General features: G+C 41.9%; 1 protein-coding gene across 1 annotated transcript in view; it reads right to left on the bottom strand.

Moving 5' to 3' along the window:
- Positions 1 to 2,005: 2,005 nt before the first annotated feature.
- LOC118430540 overlaps positions 2,006 to 10,799 on the bottom strand; it is a 14,814-nt gene continuing 6,020 nt past the window's right edge. The window contains exons 11-24 of the mRNA XM_035841473.1: positions 10,094 to 10,215; positions 9,533 to 9,675; positions 8,971 to 9,215; positions 8,358 to 8,515; positions 7,983 to 8,010; positions 7,595 to 7,819; positions 7,073 to 7,194; positions 6,462 to 6,604; positions 5,667 to 5,935; positions 5,037 to 5,191; positions 4,691 to 4,718; positions 3,977 to 4,201; positions 3,472 to 3,590; positions 2,006 to 2,984 (exon numbers count right to left, since the gene is read on the bottom strand). Coding sequence (XP_035697366.1) covers positions 2,829 to 2,984; positions 3,472 to 3,590; positions 3,977 to 4,201; positions 4,691 to 4,718; positions 5,037 to 5,191; positions 5,667 to 5,935; positions 6,462 to 6,604; positions 7,073 to 7,194; positions 7,595 to 7,819; positions 7,983 to 8,010; positions 8,358 to 8,515; positions 8,971 to 9,215; positions 9,533 to 9,675; positions 10,094 to 10,215 — 2,138 coding nt within the window. The 3' untranslated portion in view covers positions 2,006 to 2,828. The remainder of the gene's footprint in view (positions 2,985 to 3,471; positions 3,591 to 3,976; positions 4,202 to 4,690; positions 4,719 to 5,036; positions 5,192 to 5,666; positions 5,936 to 6,461; positions 6,605 to 7,072; positions 7,195 to 7,594; positions 7,820 to 7,982; positions 8,011 to 8,357; positions 8,516 to 8,970; positions 9,216 to 9,532; positions 9,676 to 10,093; positions 10,216 to 10,799) is intronic.

The raw sequence follows: 10,799 nt of genomic DNA, 5'->3' as shown, positions 1-10,799 counted from the left end.
GACGTTGTATTTCATCGCATACAACCTCAGACTATTCAGTTTCTTTCTCTTCAAACAAATAACCCTCTATACAAAAGTTACTCAAGTGACTGGTGGATTATGCTCACGTCAGTCATTTGGAACGAAACAGGTATTTAGGATGAAAATCAACAACGAACATGAAAATACCTAGAATTTTGTCAATGGTACACTCACACTCACTCACTCAAGCGAGCGACCTGGGAGTAAATGTTTTGACTCTTTCGATTGCGAGTTGTAAATTAATGCCAGGGGTCGCAACTCCTCCTGTCATTTTTCACAGTCCCCCTTTAGCAGGGGCAAGTGTGCCTACCCATTTGTGTACTAGTTCAAGAAACGATGTGTTCGGTGCGTGAAAAACCTTCAGTTTGTTGATGGTTGTCACAGGAAGTACAGTTTACAGAGCCAGTTCTTCTGTGTAGTCACGACTCACAAGTCCAGCGCCATGACACCAGTCTGTTGATGAATGCCACTTGAAACTCCACTTCCCGTGAAACAAACAGGATTAATTAACGAGGTTTACTCCTCGGCAGGCTGCAGCATGGGTGGCTGGTTTAATATCCGGGGTGAAGGAAACTTCCAGCGCCGAGTAACAAAGGAAAAATGTACGCGAACTCAAATGTAAAGGGTGGGAGGGCAGCGCATGCTATATATCAGATGATTGACAATTTGTCACTATCTAGTCGACAGAAACAAAAAATAAACTGAAAATCACTGTAAACTCGGTCTACTCTATATACTGTGATAGTTTTTCGGCTTCCATTGGCTATCCGCGCTGAGGATTAGGATGGATTCCAATCCCAGTCATGGAGACTCCAAAGGAAGCCGCCATCTTGGTCCAAGGCCCCCTAGCTAAAAAAAAAAAAACTAATGATAACCGCTAATAAAATCTACTACTTTACAACAAAAACATCTATTCTACTTGGAAATCAGCTAGGCTTTGTTGAATAGGCCACCCAGATGTATTGAAGACAAAACAGATAAGGAAATACGTATTTTTCTGAATATCTTTTACAATATCTATATTTTTCCTGGATGTCTAACCTTCATCGACCTACCATTAGATCATCAATCTTGCCAGAACTTTGTAAATAGCTGTTTTAAGTTGTTAAGAAATTTGAAAGGTGTGGTTCCGCAAAATTCCAATGGGATAGCAGAATCTAGCAGATACTGGCTTTGAGACGGGAGAAGCGGGTCTTTCAACCATTCGTTTGGTTTGCATGGATGGATGGATGCATGGATCGGTCAATTTAACCAAACCCTTCTAATAGCCCTTCCATACAAGCGATTGCGTAATTGAGTTGGCGTGGCCGAACGGTCTACAGCTTTGAGTGCAGACAACGATTTGCTTTTGCAGCCGTGGATCGTGGGTTCGAAGCCCACTTGTAACAATTTTTTTTCTTTGTTGGACAAATCTCATGTAATGTTTTTTTTTAATAGAAGACAGATCAATTCAGTAATTCGATGCTTAAAAACTATTTTTCATGTGATTTTGTTTAAAATTCAGGCTTTTCCCAAAATACGCACCGGCCAGCTTTTTCAGAAGCTTTCTTGTTTTTCCAACAGTGGTCTCTCCTCTGACCGCTCAGGTGAGTAGGACATGGCTACTGGTTTGCATCTTTCTGTTCCCTATTTCCCTAGGTGAAACCAACTGCAATTCCGGATAAGAATACAAACAACATAAACGACATTGCATCAGATCTTTATTCATCAAACTTGAACTTGAATCTCTCATAGACAATAACGAAGAGCACGAAGATTCCCGAATCCTAACTTTATCTACAAGTGTGCTCAAATATCATCTGCTTCAACTAGTAGTCGCCTCACGTGCAACATTAGAGCGGCGTGTTGGATCCATTAAACAACAATACCTAATATCCAAGCAGATGTAAGGATACACCTCAGTCTTACTCTCCAAGCAGAGGTTCACCTCCAGCTGTTTTTGACGTACGTTTAGGCACCTTTCTCGGGCTTTCTATTTTGTGCCGTTTTCTTCATATCCGCCGGCCGCCGGTACAACATAGAAAGCCGACAAAAACGCCTAAAAACACGTCAAATTCAGCTGGAGCCGAACCCCTGCTTGGACAGTAGCTCAGTCTCAGTTTAAGGTGTGTTTTTGCAACATTTAGTACGCCTGTCTAGTACTGCAATGTCTAAACTCTTCACTGGTTCATACAGGAATGACGTGTCCAAACGGTGCACTATACGAACTACGTACTAGAAGTTGCAAAAACATGCTTACAACTTAGACTGCGAAAGTTCCTAACATCTGCTTGACGACGGAACACCACCGCATCGACGCTCTTATTAATACCAAATGCTGCAAGGCAAGTCTCTCTCAGAAACGAATCTTAAAGACAACCACATGTAATGTTCTAGCCTGTTACTCTATCAGCTGCTAGGCTAAGTCCTTAAAGAAACAAACACATAATCTTAAAGACACCACAGGAACTGGCATAGTCTGATTCTCCTAATCTCCAAGTAGATGTGAGGTGCTGACTTGTACTCTCGAGCCATTTTGCTCGTTTTGTACCTCTTACAAGTATTATGAAGTGTTCACATAAAAATGCATCGCTTGAAAGTTGTACAAAATGAGCAAAAGACGCGCCCAAACCCCACTTCTGCTTACACATTAGCGTAAGCCAGACTTCAGCTTAGTTTAGTAACATCACGAAATATCTTTGTCATCATCTTAACAGAACATAACGCAGAAACAAGAACGAACACATAAACTTACAAACTCTTAAACACAACTGCATCGTTTTAAACTAAAACTAACGGAAACCCCGCTTCTCTCATATTGAGCATATCTAGTACTGTATGAGCAGCTGTTTTTCATACTCTGTGAATGTGGCCACGCTGTGAACTTTGACCTCGATGGCGTCACCGTAAGGTTGCATCAGTGGGAGTTGGTACAGGAACCGATCTACGGCCTCGTTTCGCTCGGAGGAAAACAGAACAACCATCTGCAGGGAAACGTGAAGAAAAGCGTTATTCTATGATTCTGTAAACGTTGATGAAGGTTAGACATACAGGTAATAAGACACACCAAAAAGCAAAAAGCAGTTACTAAATCAACTGGATATGATTTTGGAAAATGTAATAGACGTTTCAGATAACATCCGCTATCTTTCGTCCGTCTAACACTGTGGTATCTTTAATCACAGCATATACAGTAAGTCCGTAATTGAATATTACACATTCGCATGACAAAGCTTAAGTTATAACAAGTATACAAATGAAATGGTAAACAGCAATTGTTTTCTTTCCAGACATTCTGTTTTTTTCCCTTTTCATAACCTTTTAACTGCCCAAGAGCGTAAGACACCCGTTTTGCACATCAGGAAGCGAAGGGCAGTTCTAGGCTCAGTTGAGTTTTGTATGTGTGAGTCTGTATATAATACAATGTATATGGACAGTGAGAGACAAAGTGTCAAGTTCAAGTCCACTCACTCGTGTGCTTCCTACGACCTTGAAGGGCTGGAAGTAGTCAGCTGTGGACGGGTCTCGGGTTTCCGCAAGGAACTCTGCGTCTTCTACCCACTTTGACACTAGCTCCTTCATCGGCACTCCTGGATCACAACAAACAAACAAATAAACAAACATCATCAGTATGTTGGACAAGCCATAACAGTGCGATGTATACATTGCATCTATAAAAGCTTCAACGCACTTGGACACCAGAACACCAACTTCTTTTAAATTATGTCCAATACTTTATCCACATATAGACTATTAATTGTTTTCTCCTAGACCGTAGTATGCCATATATTGATTAGTTTCTAATGGCAATTGTTGCTATTTTGTAGTTTTTTTGCCATATATCATATCCTGTACGGTTCTTGTACAATAAAGTTCATTCATATGTGGGAATAACTGAAAACAATGTGAAGGAAAATACATAGCAAAGCCAACACAGATTCAAATTTTGTCTACATCTTTGGTAACATTTCCCCACCTGAGTCTTTGGCATGGATGTCTATGTGGAACATCCATTCGCTCTGTTTCCCTCCAAACGTCTTCAACACGTCCATGTCGTCCACACCTCCCGTGGTGGCCAGGAAGGCGTGGTAGTGCGCTAGCGGGGTGGTGTGGACCGTCAGGCGGGCAGCCAGCTCGGGCTGCGTCCGCCAGTAGTTGTACAACAGTGTGCTCACCATGTCGGGTGAGGAGACGTTCACGTCTGGGGGAAATTTGTCAAATCATAATCGTTATATTCAAGTAGCAAAAGTACATGACATTTGCCGATTTTTCTAAAGCCTATACCTCATAAATTGTAAAACGCACAGAATAATTTCTTTTTGTATTTTTCGTCCGCCATTAGTTGTACATCAGTGTGCTGACCAGAGGTGAGGAGACGTTCACGTCTAGGGGAGAAATTTGTAAGATCATAATCGTCAGTACGTCATATTGAAAAACTGGAATATAGCAAGAAAATCATTAGAAATCATACGTTACATTTACCGATTTTTCTAAACTTTTTACCTCATAACTGTTAAACGCACAGAGCAATTGCACTTTTCTGGTTAATAAATGCTCAAATATATACAGTAGCAATCACTTAGTTACATCACTAAATATCAAAATCATAAGTAGGAAAGACACATTTACATCTGTAAAATGTGCAACAATGTGTGCATTTGATTAATTAGGCATTAGAATATAAACTCACATATAAGGTATTTTGGTTCAGCATCCACCTGTGAAAGAAAGATAATATATTTTAGAATGCCGCGTTTATTATCTGATATCGGATTTATCATCTGTAACTGGATAAATGTAACTGAAACGTATACATGTATCTACTTGGCATGCTTTTCCACCACTGCTACAGCACAGTTAATATCACTAACGGACATGGCCAGAAAAATAACAAGCTTCTCCAGACCTACCTTATACAAAGAAAAAGCAGATTCTACAACATATGACTTTGAAACAGAATTATTGCAGCGAACACTATCGCCTTGAGCATGCATATGGCAGAATTTTGAGTGTCTCTAAGAGTAGGAGTTCTGTACCTTGAGCATGTGTATGACAGAGTCCCGTGGGTTTTTGAGTGTCTCTGAGAAGGAGTACTGCAGAGTCTGTCCGATATGAACCACGCCTTCGTCATACTCAGCAGTGGGGACGACTGAGATCTCTAGTAGGTAGAGGAACCCGCTGTACTGGATATCTGGGGTGGGAAAAACAAAATAAAGTAATTAAGCCCTACATCAAATGCTTTCCCGGTCACTTTTCAAGATTCAATTGATAATCCCTCGCTGGAAACCCTACGTTTTTTAAGGTTATGTACAGGATATAAACTCGCATGGCTCTCCCTGGGTTTTGGTGATGATGTTTAGAGGGTCAACTGTATGTCGTCTCAGAGTCCTGGCAGAGGAAAGCAGGTAGAAACTGCACTGGTTTATGGTTACGGTTGTTCCCAGGTAGCAGAATTTCCAAGCTTAAGACCATAGACTTCATTATTATACCTCCACACGCCACACGGCGGGCTGCAAAAGAACATCAATGGCCTTCTGCAGCTTGCAGGCCTGCACCTCTAACGCAAACTGGGCAGACGGTGGTGGCGCTGGGATCGTTGTCTCTACTGCCTATCTTGTCATAACTTATTCAAAACTAACTAATATGAGATAAGACTCTATTTGTACCTCCACACGGTGGGCTGCCGATGACATCAATGGCCCTCTGCTGCTTGCAGGCCTGCACTTCTAACGCGCACTGGTTCGGGTACTCCTTCCCGTCGGAGCCGCACACGGCCACGGAGTCCACGATGCAGACCTCGCTACACTTGCACTGCCCGGACCGGTCTCTGGTCCCGCCATAGCGGCACCTGCCGCCGTTGTTGTTGTACCCGCTCACCTGGTGCTCGCCGTACGCCGTGGAGGCGGAGATGGAGGCCGCCGCGCCGTTTCTCTCTCTGGACCGGGAGACAGAAATTATTAATTTGTGTAAATTGTAAATGTTTCTTTAAACCAAATACGAAACAAACATAAAAAAATGAACATTTCAGGAAACAAAATGATTTATTTTAACACTGTTTTACCATTGTAGAGTTTTGTAAACTTACCATGAATCAAGTACGAAAAGGGAATGTTTTGTTACTAATCGAGGCTACCGAGAAAACTGAAAATTTGAATTTGATTTCATTCAAAATACGCTATATAGCAGTAAACAACAATTCTTCTCTTCTTGTGGCATGTTGAATCTGTAGATTTATGTCAGAAACTGGTAGGTTTGAGCACAATCAGCATACCATAGTCCAATAAACTTTCACCTATAATAAAGCAGTGTAATGTATATAGAATCAAAATTCCCATTGATATTACTAAAATATAATCAATATCTGTAATAGTCTGAAAGCCAAAGACAGCAACGCAACATACACAGTTGAGAAAATTATCAAAAAAGGGCCTTAGACGTAAAACGAATTTTGAGACACGCACATGATTTGTTCCTCGATGTCGTCGAACAGAGACACGCTCCTGACGGTGACCTCAAGACTGTCCCCAAACTGTTTAAGGCGCGGCAGGCGGTTCAGGTGGGTGTCGATAAACTCGTTACTGGGGGCTGACATCAGGATCATATCCTAGAACATGAAACATAGTTTAACACCTTATACATACAAGTATATATGTGATATTGGCAAACATACACATGCATGTGTAACCTTATGAACGATTTACCACGGGCCTTAGTCCTCTTTTCACCGACAATATGTCTGGAAATTGTCTGGAAATTGGAGGACTGAATATGGACTTACCCTGGATAATAGTCCACCCAAACTATAGATAAACAGTTCTCAGACATGCCAAAATGGGTTAGACTAGTGCTTACTCACTGTGGGAGTAACTCCCCCTAATTAATCCTATTTTAGATACTTAGGTTTGCATGGCAGCAGATGTATACATTACATTGGGCGATTCCGATATGAGTTTAGAGTGTTCGGTTCTTTGGTTGTAATTGCATATATTGCGAATATCAAATGTTGCATTACAAAGTAGAGCCAGGTTGCCGAAGCTGGCAAATTCATTTTTTATTAGGAAGTACGACTGACCCTGAGACTGCCCACGACCTTGAAGGGATGCAGGAGAGAGGAGGATTCTGGGTAGGGTCGGTTGGAAGCCAGTGCCTTGGCGTCATCAGCGATGACGGAGTGTATTCTGTCCATGTTCAGGTCTGGGGAAACGTACAAATTATAACTGTGATTAAAGCCAAAAATTTTGAACGAGACATAGTATGTCGCTTTGACAGTTGTTCGACCATCGATATGCAGGGAAAGAAGCAAAGTTTTCTGATAAAAACAAAACAGACAGACTCAGGTAAAAATAAGGCAGGCATTGCAGACATGGTCCATCTCCCATGGTCCATGCAGAACATACAGGAACTGCACTGCAGCAACAAAAATTGACGAACACCCAGACTTGCCGAAAACAAAGTTCACTCCCTTCAGTAGTATCCAGTTATTTGAATATACTGCTGCGGAAGCCCTGGCACAGGTGGCCAGCAGTCGTCTTGAATAAAGAAGTAAGTACAGTTGTCAAAATTATTACACTAGCCTATTACACTATCTGCTCACTTGTATCTCTGATGTGCATATCCACAAGGTACAGGTCTCCGCTTCGGATGCCGCCGAACTGTTTTAACGTTTTCTTCTCTTGCACCAGGACTGTGGTCGCCAGGAACGCTTCATAGGACGAAAGCGGCGTGGTTGTCATGGTTACGGTTTCTGCGTCTTCAGGATACGTCATCAGGTAGTTGTGCATCATCAGGTCAAGGGTCGTTGGCACGGAGACGTTCACGACTGAAAATGCAAGAAAGATTAACGATCCTTTGTTCAATACAAATAATAGGCAAACATGGAATCACACATTTTGCAAAAGAATCTGGCGCTCTTAAAGCATAAATATGTTATTTTGAAGCGCAAGAGAAGATCAAGTTTGTAACACTACAAAGACTGTACTTACATATCAGGAACGTGGGTTCCCCGTTGACCTGTAGTTAAAATATGGATATAGCTAGTTAGCAGGGAAATATTAAGTAATATTATATAACTCTCGATCACGCATTTGGACGAGCGCTACAAGTATTACCAACTTTATTGTAGTGACTATATAAAATGCCCCCAGCAGAATATTACAAAACTGCAGCGCAGATGTAGTGAAGCACAGACAAACAGACAAGGCCAGGTCACCCCGCGAACAAGATGTACTGAACAGACATAAAGGATTTGGAGGTTTATGCGTTTTAAGCCTTTCAAAATGTCACTGTTTGAAGAATATTCTATAAAGTGTATTCAATTGAATGATGAACCTCTTCAAGAGTACACTTATTGTTCTCACCATCAGCATGTAGAGGATTTCCTCCTCTGGCTCCTGTAAGGTGTCGCTGAAGGAGCTGCGGAGCTGCTTGCCGTACTCCATGACTGACGTGCTCGGCGTGACCTGGACTGTGACGTTCAGCTGGTACAGGTAACCGCTGTACATCACGCTGTTCTCGGCTGTACGAGAGACGATATTTGGTACATAATTTAGCTATGCTTCCATATGGAAGTATCTGTATCTCATCAACTGGTAGTGGCCTCACAGTTGAGCCTCTGGTTCAAGTTAGTTGGTAACTGGTAGACCCAATTCAAATCCTCTGAAGAGCATATCGGTTGGGGCTGAATCTATTGGGCGTAAAATGGCCTCGAGCACTTCTTAGGGGAAGACTAGCAGATATTGTGTACATAATTCAGCAATATATAAAAGGGCATGTACATGTATGTGCCTGCGGCTCAGCTTCTAGCCTCACAGATCAGCTCCTGGTTCAGTCTTGTTGACTTGTTGGTGACTGGGAGAACAAGGTCCAAATCCTGAAAAGGGTAGCTCGTTTGGGGCTGCACGTATCTTTTGGACGTAAATGGGGTAAATAACAACAAAACAGCCTATAACATCTAGTGAGAAATCAACCTACGTCCACAAGGGGGTGATCCGACTTTGTCGATGGTCTGCTGTTGCTCGCACGAGTCAGCGCGTAGCATGCAGGCGTTGGGGTACTCCCTGCCGTTGGACCCGCACACGGGGATGCGCTCACGGGTGCAGACGATGTTACAGCGGCAGCGGCCCGTCAGAGGGTCCATCAGGCCGCCATAGCGACAGGACGATGTGGCAACACGGTCCCTTACTACCATACCAGGAACTGGACTGGGCAGGCCATTCCTGAACAAACAACATTAAAACGTCGATGAAGGGTAGGCAACCAGGCAATACGATACGCCAAAAAGCAGATAGCAGCTGGTCATGATTTTGGAAATGGTCCTACATGTATTTCTTTGCATATTGAAGTCTGTTATCATTACGTTCATCAGATAGTCAGTATCTATTGGTTTGTTATAAAAACTTATATCTGCTTTCTTCATCATAATATTTTGGACCATGCTTGTTGTGTATGTGATCATTTGATTTCGAAAGAAAACAATACAATGATTCTTTTTTTCAAAGTAAAAATTTACATCTTGAAAGAAGCGGTGACTTACAGCAGTTGGCGCTCGTATTCATCAAAAGGAACGATGCTCTTGACCTTGACCTCGACGGCGTCTCCGAACTCGCTGATCATCGGCAGCTGGTACAGGTTCCTATCTACCGCCTCGTTACCCGGCCACGACACGAGAAGGAAAGTCTGCAGAAAACAAAGGAATGTGGCAAGACATTATATTAAGTCTAGCCGCATAGCTGAAAAATGTGCAGATTTTTATGAAACCACCAATTTTGGTGAACAAGTAGTTCAATGCACTTTAAAGAATTCCAGATCTGTTGAATATAGACTCCACATGGCCACTTCAAAAGGGCCTGCAGCATGTTTTAGATGACTGCATCTGTCCTTAGTGCTGAACTCTGTCTATCCTTACAATGAAACAGAGATTCTGAGAACGTCAACCCCTACACACATAAAATATTAGTAGAAATATCCGCTGTGAACATGTTTAGATATTGCTATGCTGTATGACATTTGTGTTTAGGCGAATAACGGGAAAAGAACACGAATACCAAGGAAAGTTTAGATACAAAACATATCAAGTAAGTGCTTGCAAATTTACCCTTGTGCTTCCCAGTACTTTGTAAGGCATCATGAAGTTCGATGACGCAGGGTTGGCGCGTGCGTCGTCCGTCAGATCCCAGTCCTCTCCCCACTTCTCCAACAGCCGATCAAGCTTGACACCTTGACAGATAACAAGTTATTTATTTATATGCATCATTAAAATACTGAAACAATGAGAAAAAAATAATAGTTTATTCAAAGCATGTTGACTATAAGTAATTATTTTGCCTCTAGACCTAGAGGTTGCGATATTCAATCCTTGCTAGTCCACCTGTTACTCTACAGAAAAAGAAAAAGATGGCACGTTAAATGGCGTATACAATTTGTTGAAAATGAAGAGATTTTTTAAAGTATAATCTTATGTACATAGCCACTATCTCTATTGCGATGTAGCGAAAGAGCTTTCTGTGATCGAATACTGAATTAGCAGCCATTTCTGTACTCAAATCTCACCTTACGATGTTAGACGCCCAAGCAAAAAAGGCGTTGTCTTACACCTAGTCTAGTTGGACAGACTAGATCTCTTTTGCATATCAATTCACATATACGTTTGTGAAGGTTAGACATCCAGGATATGATAAGTAGATGAAGGTTCAAACTCTTCTTCTGGATAATATCAAAATTTTATTCAGACGTTTCGGAAGACATCCATCTTCCTTCCTCAGTGACATGAAAATGAAGACAAACAATTTCACGGAACAAAG

The sequence above is a fragment of the Branchiostoma floridae genome, chromosome 14 (genome assembly GCF_000003815.2).
Source record: "Branchiostoma floridae strain S238N-H82 chromosome 14, Bfl_VNyyK, whole genome shotgun sequence".
Classification (NCBI taxonomy): Eukaryota; Metazoa; Chordata; class Leptocardii; order Amphioxiformes; family Branchiostomatidae; genus Branchiostoma; species Branchiostoma floridae.
The sequence above is the reverse complement of the archived record's forward strand: the minus strand, read 5'-3'. Positions and strand labels throughout refer to the sequence as shown.